This window comes from Scomber japonicus, chromosome 13 (assembly GCF_027409825.1).
Source record: "Scomber japonicus isolate fScoJap1 chromosome 13, fScoJap1.pri, whole genome shotgun sequence".
In the NCBI taxonomy this organism is placed as follows: domain Eukaryota; kingdom Metazoa; phylum Chordata; class Actinopteri; order Scombriformes; family Scombridae; genus Scomber; species Scomber japonicus.
Window position 1 is genome coordinate 24071899 of NC_070590.1, and position 21887 is coordinate 24093785.

A 21887-nucleotide genomic window follows, 5' to 3' on the forward strand; every position below is an offset into this window, starting at 1 on the left:
AAATATCAACACCTTTAGAGATAACCAGATACAGAGTGTGTCCTCGAGTGTGTGTGTGGGCCCTTTCACATATTGCAAGAGGCCAAAAGTGTCAAGTAGAGCAGAGAGTTCTTTGGCATTACTGTCCATGTTATTGTCTACGTGAATGTTAAAATCCCCTGTTATGATATAAAAGTTGTAGTCAGTGCAGATAACTGACAGCAGTTCAGCAAACTCATCAATGAATTTTCCTGAGTATCTTAGAGGTCTAGGCCAGAAACATATGACCATCACTTTCTTTGTAATCAGAGTTACATCATCACTATGTAGCTATATACAACATAACATATAACAATATTAAATCCGATACATGGTGTTGAATTGACAGATCTCTTAATTCAAGCAAGTCTGCATTTCTGATCAGCGTGAGAGTGATTTTTGGGATAACAGATAAAAAATGTGAATTTCCAGCTAAATAAAAAAAAAAGAAATCACCTTACAAAAATATGAAATACATACATGCATAACTTAGAAAATGGTAGCAATATAGCAAATAGTTTAAACATGAAAAACAGACATAGTTTGCCTGTACAGTAAGTCAGATGAATGTGAGGTTATTATGATGATTATTTGGAAGTAGAAATAACATTGGTTGTATGGTACTGGTAGTTTTTGCATGGTCATTGTGTATTAGCAAGCAGCAGTTGTTTTTGGGGGTTGCTGCTCTGTTATCTGTCAATGTTCATGAGATGATTGTGACTGCCCTCTTCAGGTTCAATATGAACTGTCTCTGATTCATGTACAGTCTATTTGTCACCCACGTGCACCTACAAGCGGTCCAGATCAACTGCTGGGCGTCAGGACTGATCATTCACAGGAGACATAATGACTGCAGGTAACAAAAACTGACACAAAGAGACTAATGGCTCAAAATATCAATACAGCCTTTTATCAAATGACTGTGATGGCAACATTTTGAGGATGTCTTTACAGCTTGGCCGTGGTTATTTCAGCCACATCCAGACCTCTGACCTCAGGTAATGAGGATGTCCAGCTTAATGGAGGTCGGCAGCCAGAGGACACATCTGCTCCTGCTGACACAAAGCTTTTCATCTCTGCTTTCATCTGCTGGGAGTCCACAGCCCTGTCATGTTGCCAGGAGGGATGACTGCATGCTAAAACACAGAGCACAGTCCCCTTATGATGATGATGATGATGGCGCTGGTGCTTGTACCTCATATAGTCATTCATCTCACAAATATTTAGACATCCATGCCTTGCTGGATGCTGCAGTTCCAGTTAGTTTGGATGTTAAATGAAGCAAGCAGACAATAAAGTTAAAGGGTGACATTCCTGTACTGTTTATGTAAGAAAAAACACAGCGAGGCCTACAGGAGGTTATAACATTTATTATAGGATGGCACACAACACAGAATACCATGAACACATGCTTTAAATGCCATGCTGGATCCATTTTTTTTTCTCCAAAGGCCAGTGTTACATGAGAAGCCACATGATAAATCCACAATATTGAAGTAATAGAGATTACAGATTATTTCCATGACAGACAATAGATGGACATGTTTCAGATGAAGACAAGAGTTAAGGCGTAGGTCTATATGTTTGGTCTTTAATCACATTCTCCTCTCAAAAGCTACTGAGAGCAACAGACAGTTGCTTCTGTCCTGATTAGACAACTCAAATTGAGAAATTATATTTTTAGCACACAATATAAATCACAAATTTAATAAAATTCTTTATGGAGGTCCAGATTACACAGGAGAAAGCTGTAAAATATATATCTAACACTACATTTATCATCTGAATAGTTATTTCTGTGATCCTTTGTCCATTTCTACTATTAAAATACATAAAACAGATAAAGTAGAGAGAGAAAAACAGACAGCTTGACACTCAATATAAGTATGAAGACCACATATTCTAAAAGGACATAATAAACAGTCTTTGACCTAAATTCATGATAGAATATCCCAGCAGTACTTCCAAGTGTGATTTATACAGTCCACAACCGTGCACGTGTGAGTGATTTCTTTAGTTTAACAAAGGCACTGTGTACGATAAAACTACTACAAATTTTTTTGGATAGCGAAAATAGCTTAGCACAGTCTGGAAACAACCACTCAAATGTTGATTAAACTTGGTCAGATATGTAAAGAGCCGATCAGCCAATAATCACATTGTGACCTTTCTAACCATCAAATCCACAACAACACTGAAGCAAAGCGTTGTATGTATATCAAATAATTACACTGATTGCACAAAGAATTTGATTTGAGTGGGTAGTTATTGCAAAATGTTATTCCAGGTTTTTTTTTCCCTAGCTTATAAAACAAATAAAAAAGCTTCAAGTTCAATTAGGTGGGTGAAGGTTTCCTATTTATGTGTAAGTGAAGAGGAGAACTGTCAGTCATCTGCAGCCTGAGCACACACACTGACATTAGACCACTGTACCAGGCTGCTGTCAGTATCAATGATCAGGGGGTCTCTGTCTGTTTAAAATGACAAATACTTGGTGCTGCTGATTGCTTGTTAAAAACTTGAAATGTTTCATTTCAGAATTACATACTGTATGTAACAATTGGTTAGTAATATTATTGTATTTGTGATAAGCCGCGCAGTGTTTTCATTGACATTAATAGCAGGTAATAGCTGCAGAAGCACATTAGAACGAGGAGGCTATTATGATAGAAAAATGTGAAAAACAGATACAAGATGAATGAATTTGCTCAGAGCATACAAGCCACAAGCCTCACGTTTATTTGACAGTAAATAAAGAAAATGGCGTAACTGTGATAACTGCATGATGGTCACTGATAACATGAAGAAAAAAACAACCAAACATTTAAGATCACAGACTTTAAAGAGTGGTTAATCATTATTCACTGAGTGATTTACTAGAAGCAGAACACAACATTAAACATGGCCAGCACAACTGAGCTGATAACTGGCAAATTAATTCGGAGCTCGATAAGAAAGTATTACGTTTAAAATGTGTGTAGTGACAACAGGAAAGTAACAAAAGGCTCATTGACTTTGAAGAGTAATTTAACGTGGGCTAAAATCCTGCTGCCATCTAGAGGTCAAAACTCACAACATGTTGCACACTGCACCAATACTGCTGTATGACATCACTTTGGACACTGGCTGTTGTATTTGAGCGGTTAAATGATTGTAACAGACTACAATTAGATTCACCCAATCAAATAAGAGTTTACACCCCATTCTGAGTTTAGATGCTGCAGTTGGTGATTTGATTGGTCCACCATGATTCACACATTCTGTTCACGATACCGATGTCCCTCACGGAGAACCACCTGAGCTCAAACTGTTCACATGCTTATTCTCAAACTTAAATCCTTACTGTGGACCAACTGAATGAAACATTCACTTCCTGCATTGTCGCCACAGACTGGGTCAGATATGTGGCAACTTTCAAAAATGAAAGATTTAGTTTGGGGTTACTCTTCAAAGTTAGAAAATATGTACACAATTTTCTGCAAAAAGGGAACAACATGTGAGAAACATGTTACCACATCTGAGTAGAAGAAGGAATAATATTAACATAACAGATCATCTTAGGAGGAGGAAACTAAAAAAGGGGATTGAAGCTCAGACCCTGAACATCTACCCTGTGCTACTTGAGGTATAACAGAAATGTTGGTAAGCCTGGCAGCTGTCCAGGGTCTATTTTAAGGATAATCTTTTCTATGTATGGCTTTGTGTTATACGTTTATTTAAAGCGTTTATATATCTGCCTATGTATCCAAACACGTGACAAAAGTGAGAAGTTAACACTATTGTTAGTATAAACGAATGTTAGGAAAGCAGGTTACAATATTTAAACATTGTCTATCTCTGCCACAGTGATATACTCTGGCATAAATCCAACTACAGCCAAACCACTGTCCTAAAGGTTTGGGCACTTGAGTGGTGAACAGGCACTGCACATCTGAAGACAGGAAACATGACAACATACCGTGAGGTAAATATGATCCGACAAGTGATTCAAACACCAACAATATCGTAATATACTGTAAATCTTACAATCACAGTGGGTGAAGATCTGTAAAGCCTGAAGGGTAACAGCTGTTTGTAAATCTGTCAAGTTACCTCAGAGAAAGAGAGAGAAGTTGAACTAATCTAAAAGCAATTTTAAAAAGAGTTTTAAAAGCAAAGACTATAATTTAATAGTAATTTCATTACTACTATTTCATACTGGGCTCTGAGCATTAGACAAGTGAATGTTAAATGATGAAGCTGGCACAGTTTGCTCTGCTCCAAAGGTGAATAAATGTCAACACCTGACAGAAGTGCTGCACTCCAAACTTCAGGCATTAAGACATTTAAACAGCTCAGAGAAGAGATTCAGATTTGTCCTTAAATGTTTCGGGACCTTTTTCAGCACTGAATATTGAAGACTGTGGTGTGTGTGTCTGTGTGTGTCTGTGTTTTCCTTCTACACACACTGCCACATTAAAAAGGTGGACTAACTCTGACTTTTGTCTCTCCCAAAAATGAAAAAAACAACAACAAACTAAACAAACTAAACAAAAGAAAACCACAAGTCTGCATTACATGACTTGTAGGACTGAGCAGGATTGCAGCATATAACCCTGGCGAACTAGTGCAGTTTTATATAGAGCAAAGTGTCTAACATAACTAAAATCAACAGAAGATACATACAGTCTGGTCCTTTAGGAATAAGGCCCCAGCTTTGTTTTTCCTTTAGAAAATTAAAATCCTCTTAAAAATATAAAAAACCTCTTGGTTGGTGTCAAGTGTTTCTGGTCAAAGGCAGTTGCATAAGGGGTCAGAGGCTGAAAAAACTGTTTTCATGCTTGAGGCAGGTATATGTCGAAGGACTGTGAGAAACAAGTCTGTGGGCTGACTCATCAGATGGCTGCTTGGCACTGTGGGTTGGTCATCTTCTGGAGCAGAGGGATCTGTGGGATTGGAGGAGAGAAGGTGAGCTGGTGTTAATGGACAACAGAGAATAATAACAATAGAGGCCAGCACACATTTAGAAATTCAAGTCTCACTATCACACACATTTTCCACTTTGGAATAAATCTAAAGTTAGAGGAGCCATCTGCAGAAAATGTAGGTGAAGTGTGGATGTTGATGTGAGAAATTTTTTTTATAAAAATGTTTTATAATTCCATTACCTATTCATAAATTAGGTTTGGGATCATATTGTATCAAAAGCTACATATTTTAGGAGAAACTTCAGCACCCCCCAGTGGCCAATAATGGTTACCAGGGAGCTGAAGATAAACTGATGGCTGCCATGATTTTTGGGAGATTATCTAAATCAACACAAGCTACTTATTCTGACTCCTGACCTGTAATCCCACATGTACACAAAATAACATCATACTGTGCAACTGCATGGCACATTTGAAATGTACAGTCTAATTATGTACCTTAATGGTACATCTAGTGACAATAGAACTAATTTTTGAAGCTTGTCCAAATACATTTGGTACTGAATTTGGTAACAGTTGTGTGAAATTAGTTGGAGTGCGATACTGACACATAATCACTTTGTGAAGTTGATATGTTTAACATGTTAGCAAACATTTAGACATCCAGCAGACACTGAGTGATGTTCATCTGGAGTTGTGTTTGTATCCATCTGAGGAATACGACTTCCTCTCAGCTCTGATCTGGTCTCCACCAACTCTTGAGGGAAATATTTGGCCCTTCAGCAACTGAATGCTCCTCTATATTCACCAACTCGTGTGGTTGGCTCATCAGAGTGGAATCTTAAAGATGTAAAAATGCTTCATAGAGCTGAGCAGAAACTGCATAGTTGGATGATAATTTGCTGTGGGCTCATTACAACAAGCAACCTCTTTCATATTACACAAGGTCATTTGATCCTGTTATGACAAATACTGATTAGTGCAGCTTTAAACAAATAATCTTTTTTTCCCCCACGGCCTGCCCGGTACCGAGACATTTTAAAAGATGTGGCTGAAACTGGGTGGACATTAAGTTCTTGACACAGGCCAACTTAGTTTTCACCACTGTGCGTATGTAAATGAATCGGAATCATTCCAAATTGACAGGCGTGTGCCCACTATAGGTGATTATCATTCTAGCACGCCTGCATTTCTCTAAATAAGGAAAGCTCTGTTTGGAGCGGTGCAGAAGTGGAGAGAATTATCAGTCATTGCAAAGAGGGACATGGTGGTAAACATGTAGAAAAACTTTACTGTTAGTGAAATGTGAACAATAGTTTGAGAAGTAGAACCCAGAAAAGGCAGATTTGGCTGGTAAACATATCAGTGGCACAACAGTTTGGAGCCTGAGTGTGAACCCTGTGTACAGGACATACATTGCAGCCTTTTCACATCTTATTTTTTGATTCAAGAAGGTCAACCCGTCTTTCTTTTTTTTCTTGCCAATGATAAACCAAGCGTATATCTGTGTGGCATTCTCACCTTAGTCAGATCCACTCCAGTGAGGGCGTTGATGGACACGGGGAGTTCAGCTAATAGACGGTTCACCTCTCCAGTGACACGGCTGTTTTCTCCACTCAGGATGACAATCTCATTGGTCCTGGCCAGTGGTGCAGCCACCTTACCAGCAATCTAATAAAACACAAGGGAGCATATGAACATCTCATGTATGTGAGGATTGACAGAAAATGACATGAAACCTACTGTTTGTTTTGTATCCTCAGAAAGAGAAAAAAAACCTTCTTGGGAGTTTTGGTGCTTTTGGACTCTTTAACAAATACAATGTGTGACTAAAACACTGGTGAGAAAATGAGTCAGCAGAGCAACTTCATTTTTAATGACATGCATGTAAACCTGCCGGGCAACATAAGCAAAGACACTCTTTGTAAGTATTGACCATGGCAGATCGTGTTTCTTCTCATGGGACTTTCTGATTACAAGGGACTAGCCAGGACAGACAGCTGCAGCTGATTCATAATTGATTTGTAATGATGAAGACTAATTTGTTGATGTTTGAGGATGAAAACCAATACCAACTTCAGAAAACTAAAAGAATGTTTCATGTTAAAACCCCCCAAATATGCTCATGTTTAATTGTCAACATTCACATAGAAAAAGCTGCTTACAGACGACACTGACGACTTTTAAATCCACTTTTGTTAAATGAGACAAATAAATCGATTATTTCAAATAAATGTTGGTGAATCTTTTTAGAAGCAGTGGTATATAAATGTACGACACAGACCTTGGGCAGAGCCTCGAGGACCAAAGCTGTCTTGGCAGCCTCGCCGTACTGCTGGTAGGCTTCAGCTTTCAGCCTCATCTTCTCTGCCTCTGCTTTTCCCACTGCTTCGATGGAGGCGGCCTCGGCTTCACCGATGCAGCGGATCTTCTCAGATTCTGCCTGTGCAATCAGCACCTTCTTTATCCTGGTGGGAGGGTTAGACAAGGACTCTTTACTCATTATACTTACATGTGCAGACAGTCATTGCACTTTTACAGCATTACAAAACATTACCTTTTAAAATGCGTTGTCATCTTTTTAATCAATTTAAAAATGAGAGCACGTTTGAATCATGTTTTAGATTTTGAAGGTGGGGCTGCCCTCCTCTCTAAGGACTGTATCTGACACTAGGTTTTTTTTTCCACTTTTCTTGTGCGTCGTGCTGATCTTAAAAAGGTCTGAGCGATGATAAGTAAGTGATAAACTGGCTGCCACTTTAATGGTGCTGTATAGTTTGATGGGAGTCATTTGCATGATGGCCTGTCATATATCATATTCTGTAAGTCAGTGGTTAACAACATGGGGTCCAGAGTCCAGAGGGGGTAACAGGAGGTCCTCAGCAAAAAAAGGAATAATTTATTTTCACTATGAATTCATCCATAAGGAACATAATGGCAGAATGTATGACTATTTTGTTTATAGATTTCACTTTCTGTAATAAAACGTCTAAACACAAAAAACTTAAGTGTCAGTTTGAGACCCACTGCTGTAAGTAATGGTCAGTTTCTCTTGTTTCAGGAATTGTGTTGAGATCAGTAGTATCTTAAAATCTTTCCCTCAGGCATGGAAAGTTGAAAAATGAAATAATAGTGAGAGAGGTTTTTGTATGTGTGACGACTCACTTCTGTCCCTCAGCCAGCTGCTGCATCTTGAAGGCTTCAGCTTCTGCAGGTCTCTTCACTGTGGCGATGAGCTCCTTGTCTGTACGGTCGATTTCCTTTTCCTCAATTGTGATCTGCTTCTTCCTCTGCACCACCTCAATTTCAATCTCCTCCAGACGGATCTTCTGCTGCTCTTTGGCAGCCTGCAGCTCATACGCCAGTTGAGCTTCTGCTTTCTAGAGAGGCAGGAAGTTGTTGTTTACATTCTTTTTTGTTTAATTGTTGGAAATATATCCGATCTAGTCTATTCAACTCATTTAACTTGTTACCTTTGTGTTCACTTCCTGGTTGAAGGAGGCTTTCTGCATTTCCAGCTCTCTTTTGGAGTCGGCCATTTTTGTGTCAGCTAGGAACTTAACATCCATCATTTCTTTCTTACACTCAGCTTCCTATAAAAGGCAGTATGCAAAAGATAATGACAGGCAGATGAATTAGCACTTGGAAGGTGATAACTATTAGCTAATAGCTATTCTCAATCACAGAACGATGCTTTCTTATCGCTCTTCTTTGTAGTTTTAACTTGCTCTTAAAGCTCCTCTTACCCTGATGCCAGCGTCTCTCTCTGCCTCTGCTACTCCGATGTCTGCATCTCTCTGTACTGCAGCTGTCTGAGTTTTGCCCAGCGAGCTCAGGTACTCCACTTTGTCATATACATCCTGTCAAAACATACAGATATAGATATAGATATATATAAATACAGAGGTGCAGTCATTAAATTATAATTATTCAAAAGATAAATGCAGAATGAAGAACACGTGACGTCTCACACCTTGATGGTAAAGCTGAGGATCTCGATGCCCATGCGGCCGACATCGGGTGCTGCCACTTCTCGCACCAGGACGGCAAATTTGTCTCTGTCTTGGTAAATCTGCTCAACAGTTAGGGTACCTGTGATATAGAAATAAAACAGTGGTTAATGCTTTTCCAATTTAAATACTTAAGCCCTCTCCTCTGATACAGCAGAAGTTACATTACATTTATGTTATTGTCTGCTTTGTGTTTGATGACACAGAAGCATTTTTTCCTTAAAAAAGTCTTTACTGTCACTCTGTAACATTACACACCTGTTACCCATTACCCACATGTGTCCAAAAAAAGGCCAAACAAGCAAAGACAATGCAGCTTTGAGGAGATACCCACCAAGGATGGCACGCAGGTGACCCTCGAGTGTCTGCAAGATGACACTCTTGATCTCCACGACTGACTTCCCTAGGAACTGCTCGCAGGCGTAACCCAGCAGTTCATTTTCTGTCATCACCTTCACCTGGTGCCAGTGTGGAGAAAGATCGTCAGCTGAATACACATCCACAGAAACACACACAACACCAATACAAATACAGGCAGGGGTGTGGCACACATGAAAAAAACATACGTACTAGCTCTCAGACCATTAACAAATCATTTTCTATCTGATCTGTTACCATACGTCATTATTATTTTCTCTTCACTTGTGCAGCATCAGTATTTTTTTTAATGAATTCATAGTGCTGAAAGTACAAAAATAAACATTACATTTACATCTTCATTTAAACCATTTTTTGTTGAAGAGATTTTTGTTGAACACGTCAGATATCTGGATCATTGATTGGGATTGAGCAATATTTTACACTGTGATGAACTGTTTCAATTATGATTATTATCACAGGAGAAAGGCATATAAACACAATATCACTGCTGGAGATGGAGATGTGATCACTGTAATTGTAATCTTGTATACAGTCACTATGCCTTATTAAGAAAGTATTTAGAAAATACTGGCCAATATTGACATAGAGTAAAGTCTGCATGGTGAGATAAATACAATTAAGTAAACAAACATTATCTAAAAGTTACTTCCAATTTCTTAGGTTTTCAATACACAGTGATATGAATGTATAGAACAGCATTTTAGCAATATCTTTGGATAATACAATTTTGTCCTAATCTCATATAATTGATCACAACATAGTTGATATGTTGATATCTTCTGATGCACTCAATGGTGTGAGTGCCTGGACTTAAAAAGTGCAGACAGCAGCTTCCTTGAATCGAATCATGTCATGGAAGGTAATGAAACTAGATGCCTTTCTTCTGTGATCAATATCACCAGATGCAGACCTGACTTCAAACCCATTCGAAGACATAAGATAACAAGCAGAGCAAGAGTACTTGTAAATGGAAACTACTACGCTAATAATTTCTTAATGCAGACATTTAAATGCAAGGATATATATTCCCTGTTTAGTTCCACATTTGAGTAATTACTATGTGGAAGAAAGTCCAACATCAAAGCTGGTTTCATGGTAATGTAGAGCAAATCATAAATCAGAAACTACTGTATGTTCCTATTATAAAGTCAAATAACAGTGAACAGTATCATTTCAAGTTGAGGGAATTAAATCAGCGACACTGTTTACAGTAAAATAAAACAAACAAGGGCAGTCAGTGACAGCAAGAGAACTCATTTACACAGTCTGGAAATCAAAAAAGGTGCAAGACAAAAGGTTTGGGATGACACTATACTCCACTGGAGCTGTAAGGAAAGAGAGCGTGAGCTGGGTCCTTAGGCGAGCGGTCTGCACATGGTTTTGTTTTGCAACATGCATTCATACAAGGAATAAGGGCAACACAATGTCAGGGAAGATGAACGTCATTCCAAGGAAACATGTCTGAAAACAAAAAAAAAGGCTGCAAGCCACCTGGATAACCACACATCAGGCACAAACAGACAGCAGGGGGAGCTGTGCTGCGGCCCAGACTGGAATAAAGACGTGTGTGCAATGGTGATATCTTATTTACAACTCCTGATCTCTGACCTAACCATAAAATGCCCCTTCTGACGCCACCCTTCCTCCTGTTCACTTCATTGACACACAACTGAAATACACAAGTACAGGATATGCAAAAGAAAAACAATGCAATCCCAACTGCCCCTGACAACTATTTCCTCAATTTGTGTTATTCCTCAAAAGGTCTCAACTATCTCAGTAGGTAGTTAAGTCAGAACAATATCATAGATTAACATTCTGCTCAGGTTTTGCAATAAACTCCCTCAAATAGGTGCCTCTCTTTGAGCCTAAACATATGTGTCTCTATCCTCCTGTTGCCATGGGACACACGTTCCACAATGGCTTTGGCTTAGGTTGGGCCAATCAAATGGTGGCATGGTGAGCCTCTCTGTGAAGTGAACTATGTGAGAGCGAGGGGTTGTTCAGCTCTAAACAGTGGATGCATTGTCAGCATGCATGTAGGAAATCACAGAGGAACGCTGGTATGGCTGTGGCCAGAAGATAATGAGGCATCCTCTTTCAAACACCAAAATGCATGCTGACTAAAAAGAAGGATAAATGAATCATAGCAGAATATTACTTGAAAATTGAAATACAGAAAATAGTATTTTATGCAAATGTGAAAATCCACCATAAAAAAAAGAATCACTTTTTATTACACTTGTTTAGAACTTAGTCAGCATTTATTTACAAGGGCAAGTTTCCACAAGACAAGATGTCCATGACAGCTTTGACTTGTTGTCAGTACACACAACTGAATTTCCTACTGAACTGTCTACAGTTGCATTGTGGGTAATGTAGGTTTTAAAATGGAAGAAGAAAAACGTGAAATTAAAAAAAGACGATATGGCTCTGCTGGATCTTACTTTGAGTCCTTGTTATGGCAGTGCAATGCTAATAGTTAGTTCAATTAAATGTGTTTATTAATAACTATAATTATTTCAGTGTAATATTATATTAATAGTTATTAATAGAGACATTAATATTATATTTCAGTCTCCTTGTAATTATCTGCACCTGTTAATTTTGTTTATATGCTGAAGTGCCATTAAACTACATGATTATTATACATTTAGTGACCATGTCTTAATACTGTTAACTTTTATTGTGAAAAGAAAGTTACCCAAATGGCTTGTGGAAAGGAAAAGGAGATTTTTTTGATTTTGACACTGAATGGGATCAAACAATAGCATACATAATTAACTTAAAAAAAGAAAGAAAAATAACAGAACACCACTAAAATCCACATCAGGCTCTGCACAGACCCCCTCTACTATCACACTAGGACCAATATCAGACAGAAAATGGCACTGTTCCAACAAAACGCAAGGGGCTGGTGTGGGTGAGCTGCTACAGCTGTGTGAATATAAACCAGGAAGTTCAGTTTGAAGATTTCCCAAGCACAGAGAAACAGGACAGTTTATGAAGTTTAGAAGCAGAAATTTACCACTCTGGAACGTCATCACAGCAATAATAATCTCCACACTTGCATATCATAATCAGAAGAATTAGTGCAGTGCTGCAAGATATTCGATATTCTACTTGCTTGTATTTCATTGGCCAATTTACACTGCGCCGACAAGCTCAGTGGTATTATTTAAATTAATGAGGATGCTGCGTTTTTGGACACAGTGCTACTGTCAGTCTGACTGCGTCCTTGGTGAGATACAATAAACTAGGTGAACTCTGTCCACATATGAGCAGAAATCATGCAGACAACAGTTTGACCCAGTTTGAACATCTGTATGTGCATCTGTCTCATGTCAAAATCACACACACACAAAAAAAACAACAAAAAACACAGGTGTGCATCTTCACTTAAGTCCTCTATGAAATTCCCTCATTTGCTGTGATTATGCGGTGACGCCAGAGGAAAAAAAAAAGAGGAGGTTGGGAAAGATGTGGGGGTTAGTGGAGTCTACTGGCATTCCCAAAAAAGTGTGGTGATTTACCTGAGCCACCCCAGTGACAGTAATAGCTACACCCTCCGCTGTCTCTACATCCTCACACTTGGGCTGCAGGGTCATAATCTCAAGCGTTATCCTGTGAAGAATGTGGAAAAAAATAAAATAAAAATTGACATGTTCGGAGGGAAAGCAAATGAAGGGAAGGGCCAGAACACAAGGGGAAAAAAAACAGCACAAAGTGAAACCATTCACCCAAGGACTCCAGATCACTAACAACGGAGTAAAATGAGATGCTATCCAGAACTCAAGATCTCTACATTTAGATTGGTTTCAATTATTTCTTTTGGATTGGATTCCTCAAATCCTTTTTAGCCGTTTCTATAGCATTCATTTGGTTACCCCATTGCCAAAAGTGACTCAGAGTTCAGCTTCATGGCAAAGCTCAAGTTAGTGACAGCTGAGCGTCTCCTTTTGCTGCAGAGGGGGAAAAAAGCCGTGAAGATGAGAGAAACAGACACACAACGTTAGCTTGTTAGTTGAACCATTTTCCTGTGTCTTTCCTTTGGTCTTGGGCACCAGTCACCTGCTGCTTTTGTTTTTTTGGTCTTTTGAAATGCATTACCTGAGCCACCCCTGTCACATCCAGGGGAACACCCTCCGAGGTTTCGATATTCTCACAGCGACAGAGGATGGTCATAACCTCCAGAGACATTCTACGTAGGCAGACGGGAGTAGCAAGAGGCAAAAAAGCAAGTTGGACAACAGGTGTTAGGAATGTCAGTAACCAAGGTCAAAGAGGAAAAAGGGGAAGAGAAAGACACAATCTGACCTCCTGTTTTGCTGTTTTAGCCACAAAGGCTGTTTCATGTATGATCTGCTGCTGGTGACACCTCTTACAAAACCAGATTGGTCATTGCTACAACACAGCTTCTCTCGTCTGTTAATAAATGTTTAAATAAACTCGGACAAAGAGCAAGATCCATGGATGAAACCTTAACTCTGTGTTGACAGTATTCTCGATCCCAGCGACTACTTCTACACACAGATTACGAAAAGAATGTCTGCTACAAACTATCATTATCTGCCACTTCACTTCCAGCTGAGCACAACTGTTTATATGAGATTATGTTGCAGAGCTGATAAAATGGCCACAGCTGTTATTTTATAATAAATACTGACTTATCCTGGCTGCTGTCGGAGTCAGTTTCAGAGTGTAAGACATGGGAGGCTGACTGCAGTTACACTTGGAGGAGGAGACTCTTCAGGGCTCCACCTCTTTCTTGGATCAATGAGTCATAGGCCTGGACATTTACGTGATTGCTGCATCACAAGCGGGAAGCCACACTTCACCCCCTCCCCTCCCGTTTTTATGATACTTTCTAGCTTCTGGATTTATGTGCACAGGGGAGCTGAAGTGGTCGCTACTCCGGAGAAAAGAAGGAGCATCTCTCCTGTTACTCATCATCTGATAAATCATCTCAAATGTAGACCAAACTGCACAGTAAAAATAGACAAGAGGGGATTCTTGAGACAGCCCGTCTCTTAACAGGGATGGAGTGAGGGGGATGGGTAGGGTGATTTACTTAATTTCATCGTCAAGGTGTAGCGTTACATTTCCTAGCAACTAACAATGAAGAAGAGCACTTAGTAGGAAATAGGTTAACTGAAGGAGACACAGCGGGGCTTAGACCGGGTGAGATCGACACCAAACAAAGCAAAGCGGCTTCAGCAAAGTAGAAACAAAGAGGCAGAAACACACTAAGTAACATTTTTATTATAACCAGGAGCTCCACTTAGCCACTTTGAACCAAGTACCACAATTTTACAGGGACATTTTATATGAACATATTCTACATTGAGCATGTAGCTATAAGCTTTAAGGTCAAACAGTTTGCAGGTCCACAGAGTCTCTGTCAGTGTTTCAGGTTCTCTTGATTAGGACTAGACTTGATTAAGAAAAGACTATTTTACTTTCTGGTTTCCCGCTCTGGCAGAGAGACAATTCAATTTATTTGAATATAATCAAATTAATTAATATATGCTAATTATTTTCAGCTGCTTAGCGTGTGCTTTTTAATTTGTTAATTTGTTGTTGTAGTATCAATGGTTAGGAATGTGAGAGGTCAACAAAACAAGGTTAACAGTTACTGTTTTGTAAAACGTTACTTTGACCTTGCCATTACATGCCATGTATTTATCTTTCCAGTGTTATCAAAGAAGCTGTATTCGGGGTTGCATTTAAAAGCAGTGGACAGTGGTGAGCAGCTATGTTTACACATCTGGTAAACATTTGTTTTTCATATTAATGTTGTTTGCCTAAATTCACCATAAATAATGTGTTTATTCTGCACTGAACTGGATGTGGATAGGAAAGAGAAAACAACATTTCTTTTTGTCTTGCTGAAAAATAACTGTGTCAGGGTATCTGCAGTTCCACAACGCATATAAACATTTGACTTTTTTTAAACTACCTACACACAAAAACTGAAAAAAGTATAATACTAATTGAAGGATCAGCTGCCCATCATCATTTACTATTATACACTAACAAACACAACGCAGTTAATATGAGGGACAGAAAGAGACCCCATAAACCTAGTACACTACCTTAATACAACCTGATCAGATACAATAGTGACACATTCTGTCCAATAAACACACACATACACATATATAAATATAAACCTGTATATATAGATATCTATATATGGTGATGGGGCAATGGGCAATGTAGTTTTTAGTAAACATCAATCAGACAAAATTAAACAGAACATCTGTTAGGAACTATTTTAATCCAGGGATTAAAACACACTTGCAAGGATTGTATTTACAGCACCATGACAGTGTAAAGAGTATATGTGATTGAATTAAAAGAACTACAGTGCCCATGTTCAGCAACATATAAACCGCTGCCACACGGTGACTTACTGAAGAGTTTTAAGCACACAGGAATAAACTACATGTCAACAACCTTCACTAGACACAAAACCTGTCAACAGGATCCATTCATTGTTGGTTTATTCTTTTCATTTTTTTTTAACAAAAAGAAAACTTATCCTTTAATTCTGTCTGCTTTATAAATAATACGATACAGTATTTTTTGTGTGTGACTTTGACAGTGAGGCTGGTGTTTGAGAAAATGTCTGAAATGGATTAACATCATCCTTTGTGGATCATAAATGTGCTCCACTGGTAGACAAACTGGTGAATAGATTTTGATGCGTCTTGTTCCACAAATGAAACTTTTGGCTTGATGGTGGCATTGGAAGAAATGTCAGTAGATGACCAACAATTACAAATCCTCCTCTGGGGGTGTCTGACATCTATATCAAATTTAATGGTCATCTGACCACTAGTTCAGATACTCCCCATGGAAGAAACTGATGGACTAAAATACCCTTACACCCCCTCCATAGCAGGCCAAAAAGGACAAAATATTCATTGGTAAGCACATGGAGTACTGTACAAAAGAGACGTGCTCTTCAGCCTCTTAAATAATCCCTTGCAGATTAGGACTTGTAATAACTTCATAAAGACTTTTTTTTTTCAGCCTGTTGCGTGTACCTGCAGATACCCTGCTCTTAAAAGCTTCCTAACCGACTTAGTACGCTTTGTGCCACCCGACACTCATTGGCTCAACAGGACTTTTCAGCAGTTTTCTGGTTTGTGAGTAATGCGCGGCCTCGGAGACAGAGCAGACATGTCCTACCTCTGGATGTCGGAGATGAGCCACCAGGCCCAGGACCAGCCTCCCACCACATACGTCTTCTGATCTGAGCCACAGCAGCCACCTTGGAAACAACACAGATGACATGGATGTCACAAGGGTACTAGATGACTCATACTACCATCACTGTTAATGAAGGCATGAGCTGGAATTACAAAGTGTTTCATAAACAGTCACATGATCACCCCAAATGTGAGAACATTCACTTAACCGCAAACACCCACATGATGTATGTTCCTGTTGCTACGAGCAGTTTAGACCTTTAACATAACTGCTGCTGGATGGTCATTCATACAAACAGCTCACCATGTTTGTCCAATCAGAAGAAATACACCTCATGAGAAAGTTTATTTATTTATTTAGCAGATTCAGTTTTGAATCCAGAGCAGTGCAGAAATACTGAGAAGACAGTGACCTGGTTTCATACTCTGGTTTCTCAGGGTGGTGATCATGTGCTGCTGAAAAATTCATAACAAACCATTCACCACCCCATCTTCCAACCACAGTCCCCACAATGTTTGCTCATTTAGGAGAAAGTCAGGCACCTGCGCTTTCCGGTACAACTTTTAAACTCTTGATGTGACTTTACCTCTGCCTGTGTACTGTATCTCAACTGCAACACATGTTGATTTTCTCTAATCGAGCTGTGTGTGTGTGTGTGTGTGTGTGTGTTGTCAATGTAAATGCTCTCAGTGCTCCGCTGTGATATCAATGGTTCGCTTGGCTTTAATCAGCTTTGTCAAACACAAATCAAAACGTGTTTTATCTGACTGTGGCTGTTGCTGTGATTCAATGCAAACTAATGCAAATCAATTCAATTCAAACACTACAATAAACTGTTCTGATAAATAAAAGATTCTCATGAATGCAAAATAACACCTAAAACTTATCTTTCTGCACAAAACACAAACTTTTATATTCTTATATCTATATTTCCATTAAACAGAAACATCTCATTTCACAGCTACATGTGACGTCACCCTCTCCACACGCAGCGCTGTAGAAACTGTAGCAACAATTGTTTTAAAGTTGCTGGGAGATATTTCCAGATATGATGAAAGTTTTTTTAGGCAACACGTATCAGTCCTGCTCATTGGCTGTCGTGTGATAGTTTAATCTGGAGTGTTTAGAGTGACATTCCCAGCTGTCACATGTTAACTGGCAGACAGAGGATGGGGAGGAGCCGGACTATCTTTACGGACACATACTCCCCCAACAACCAAGCATTACAGCAGATCAACAAATTGATGCATGTCTCTCTCTCTCTCTCTCTTTCTCTCTCTCTCTCACACACACACAGTTATTATTAAAAAGACTAAATCTCACTTTCTCCCACAGTAGCCTGTTCTGTTCCCCATTCTTCACATTATATAAGTAATGCACTTCCCTGATGTGACTGAACAAAATCCCATAGGAAACAGTAGCATTGTATTGTGCAGGAAGAGCAGAAAAAAAGGGATGTATAGTGCTTGGAAAAAAACTCAACTCAACTTTATGATGGTGACCTTTTGAGCTAGTCTGTCATGCTAACTTTTGAGGTTCCAGATTGGCCTCTTTCTTCCCCCAAACTAAGCAATACTGTAAAATATGAACATGCAATGTATAAATATTTACTTTTTTAATCAACACAAGAAGAATGTTTTTTGAAGCTTTTTTACTGCCATTTGTTATGATCACGAGCTAAATCCTGTGGATTACAAGTGCTGTTTTAATGAAAGAATGTAGGCGGGACAGGCCTTTACTATTAAAATCCAGCCGACTCCTGCCAAATGCCATCGCCAACTTAAGTGGTAACAGGCTAAAGACGGACCTATAGAAAAGCTTGGAACCACACACCATTTTAGCTCCAGTTGCTCTAGTCTTCCCCGGGCATAACTGAGATTCCACACTGCATTCAATCCAAAGCGGAGGGAGGGGCGGGGGGGGGGGGGCTCCATGGGAATGAATGACAATTTACACAAGCGAAAAAAAATCATGTCATCCACTTCAGTTTGTGCGTTTGGCTCTTGAAAAGTAAACCAGTAAGCCCTTCCTCATGTCATGAAGTTTTACCTGCGATATTTTAAATTTGGCCCCCCAAAAAAAGGGTAATTCTGCTTTGGCACCTGACTACTGCACATAGATCACTTTCATCTTCTCACACTATGGCATTAATCAATCTTGAAATCAGGATGTGAATCACCCAACCACTATCCTCTTTGACATTTATAATCCTCTATGTGGAGACTAACCCTCACGTAAACGTTTGTTCACAATGGAAAATCCCAAAGCCTTTTCTCTTTTTTTGTCCTTCAAAAAACGGGTTAGACAGCAATTTGCCCAATCAGACGCAGTTATAAAAGAGCGCTGACATTTTTTCTGCATGCGCTGCCCTATCACATTTATAGACTTAAGCAAGCCTTTAAAACAAAAGGTTAAAGTTATTTGATTCCTAAACAAATGGGGGGTCGTATGAGATTACTTGACAATGCCGCAACATAACAAAACAGTTTTGAGTTTTGATCGAACACAGATGTTACTGACAATTTACACAATGAGTGTTGTAATCAGACATGTGACTCTCTGAAGAGAATCCATGTGAATTTAATGGCAGCCTCTCTGACACAATAGTGGGCCCTGGTCTCTGAATTTTTAATAGTAGATTAATGGTAGAAGCACCAGCTGACAGAGACACGACAGACTATGTGGTCACTGCAAACCTGACTGCAACCAGGAAGAGTATCATCGCTGCGCCCGACTCTAATTGAATTTAGCTGTATTCCTTATGCAGCAGACAGTCGCCATATCCCACCACCACTGCCCAAGGAAAAAACAGACATAACGTTAACTCATCATAAATCTTATCTTATCTACATCTCAATTCTTATATTCATCTCTATATTAGCTTCTTAACAATAACAGAGTGCACCTGTAAAAGCCGCTTCGCTAGTAAACGCTACACTTAGCTAAATGATAACATATGTGGGACCAAACCCGCAAAATAGCGTCGAAAAAACACATTTTGTGGGGGATATTAAGATTAAAACAGAGATAATAGACATAAATAGCAGTTTTATTAATCGTAAAGGTTGTGTTAAATATGTTGGCTTATGAGTAAAAACCGACACTTTATGATTTTAGTTAACGCTTTAGTGACCACTGAGGAGGGGCGACCTGTTAACGGCTAACGTTACCGTACCTGAATGCTGACTGAGGTGGTTTGTTATTATACTATATTATATCATTATAGCGACAAATGGCAGTCAATGTACCGACTAACCCGCTGTTTCAGGTATAAGCAGTCACTTGGAATACGAGGTTAGCAGTAGGGCTATATTTTCTCTCGCCACCGTGTACGTTAAAGCAGCCATAACGGGCATACGACACCACATACGTTCACGGTTAACGTACCTGAAACCACCAGGGCCTCGTTTGGTCCAACGGTGTGGCAATTTCCCATTTTTACCGACAGAAAAACCGACTCGCCAAAACTACTCGACGCCCACAAGACTTGCGTTGCTTGTAAACACTGATTTTCTTTTCTCCTTTTCACTTCACCGTGGTCTTCTGCATTACATTGCAGTCAAAGCTCCACGCCCATCGATTATCGTTTAAGCGTTTCAAAATGGCAGCCCCACTTCCGCTTATGATTGTGAAAATAAAAGTCTGGATGTAGTTTAAATGATTTTGTACACTTATTTTGGAACCTTACATCGTTCTACTTCCGCTCCGGTTTTTCTGCCGCTTGACTCGACTAGTCAGATGCCCCTCCCTCTCTTCCCATAGTCTCTGCCGACCCTCCTCTACAGTAGATGATGCGAGATAGTAATAATAACAATAAAGGCGTGGTTGTTTAAATGTGCTCTCACGCGATAAACAGTAAAGGATCAGTGTCATTTCCCAGAGTGTGTGCGCGTGCTGGTGGGATCACTTGACTTCGTGTTCAATTAATAACCTGATCACACACTATTGATCTCCTTTGGTATTATTGAGGCGGTCACGGATTCCCCGCGAAATGTGTCATGAGCTGCATTGACACGCCCCTGACAAAGTAGGGCGTGTGCTGTTCGGGGTCCTTGAGTTCCAAGGGGTCTCTGCCAAAAAGGGGTATCATTTATTTTCATTATAGTTCCATCCATAGATAACACAGTGACAGAATGTTTGAATATTTTGGCCTTGGGTTTCATACACTTTCTGTGACACATCTAAAAGCAAAGATGTTATCAGATGGGGGTCTGTGGTCTAATTTGTGTCAGTTTAGGAGATCTTGATGTGAAAGGGTTTAAGAACCATTGTACTATTTTACAACTGTGGAAGCCTACACTGTATGCAAAGTGAATGCAATTTGAAACCCTCAGTCCTGAAGCCCATCCAGGGAAAAACAAACAAAAGAAAAGCTTTACCACCCACATGATTCATGTACAATTGAACAGTATAAACTTTCATTCCTCGGACAGAGTAAAAGCATAGATATTGAAAGCAATATGCTCCTAATCGAATTTGTGCATTTACAATATATCTGCACGCTCATTACCTCTGACATTCAGCGCTGAACATAGGTTTACTGGCCTACAATAATATAGAGCAGGCGTGGCACATCGTGCAGAGGTGGCACTGTAATCAAATACCAGTGTAGAAGATCTGCATGACTGGTTTTAAGAGAGGATAATTACACCTTAGCATGTGCCTCTACAGGCATGGTAGGCAAGATGAGAAAACTCTGGGGTCGGGAACAACAAATCATGATTTCGTATTTTCATCACAGTGATGATAACCCATTTTCTTCTTCTACGAGTTTCATTCAGTTTAGTTTTCCCATCTACTCCATATCAGTGCAATCACAAGGTTGTCATGTTTCCCATCTGTCTGACAGATGGATTTATGAGTGCTGCTCTAGCATAATAAAAGGACAAGTCATGCTCCAGGGCAGGAAATTACTGGGAATAAAGCCCAGGACCACAACCCATATTGACTCACAACAACCAGCATGTGTATATCCTGCACTGCAGCCTCTGGCAAGGTTGTCAAAATACCTTAAAGCTACATTCATAAACATTCCTGTGCAGATGCCACAGGAATGGCATTGAAACCTGCTTCACCCTAGAGGGCTGCCTTTTTGGGGCCATGATCTCTCATTAGGACAGGACTGCCCTGATGAGGGTGGTGATGAGGGGCCTCAAGAACATTTCTAAAAATGAAGGGCCCTTCCCACAAGATGACAAAAGGAAGTCATGTACAGTATCCAAATTCCTTAATTTAACATCCTCTCTTCAAAAAATAGCTTACCATTATACTGGAATATTGGATTAAGATGAGATGGTTACTAAAGTGATGTATGAAAAGTGATTCAAACCCCACTCAGGCTGTTTTCTTCTGT

The 21887-nt window shown here is 39.5% G+C and overlaps 1 protein-coding gene across 1 annotated transcript; it reads right to left on the bottom strand.

Annotated features, from left to right (window-relative positions):
• Window positions 1-1372: 1372 nt before the first annotated feature.
• On the bottom strand, window positions 1373-20063 carry LOC128371138 (flotillin-2a). The gene is made up of 11 exons (XM_053331366.1): window positions 19922-20063; window positions 16514-16595; window positions 12850-12940; window positions 9270-9393; window positions 8899-9017; window positions 8672-8785; window positions 8399-8518; window positions 8091-8305; window positions 7210-7393; window positions 6447-6596; window positions 1373-4943 (listed from the first exon to the last, which is right to left on the bottom strand). The coding sequence occupies exons 1-11, from the start codon at window positions 19968-19970 to the stop codon at window positions 4893-4895; spliced, it is 1299 nt and encodes a 432-aa protein (XP_053187341.1). The 5' UTR covers window positions 19971-20063; the 3' UTR covers window positions 1373-4892.
• Window positions 20064-21887: the final 1824 nt, after the last annotated feature.

Bases quoted from the DNA above. Each gene is read 5' to 3' on its own strand.
- LOC128371138 (XM_053331366.1), bottom strand. From the start codon at position 19,970: ATGGGAAATTGCCACACCGTTGGACCAAACGAGGCCCTGGTGGTTTCA. The intron at 12,941-16,513 runs GTAGGACATGTC...CATTCTTCACAG, and splicing joins CTCATCTCCGACATCCAGAG to GATAACGCTTGAGATTATGA. The intron at 7,394-8,090 runs GTGAGTCGTCAC...CCCTCCCACCAG, and splicing joins CAGCTGGCTGAGGGACAGAA to GATAAAGAAGGTGCTGATTG.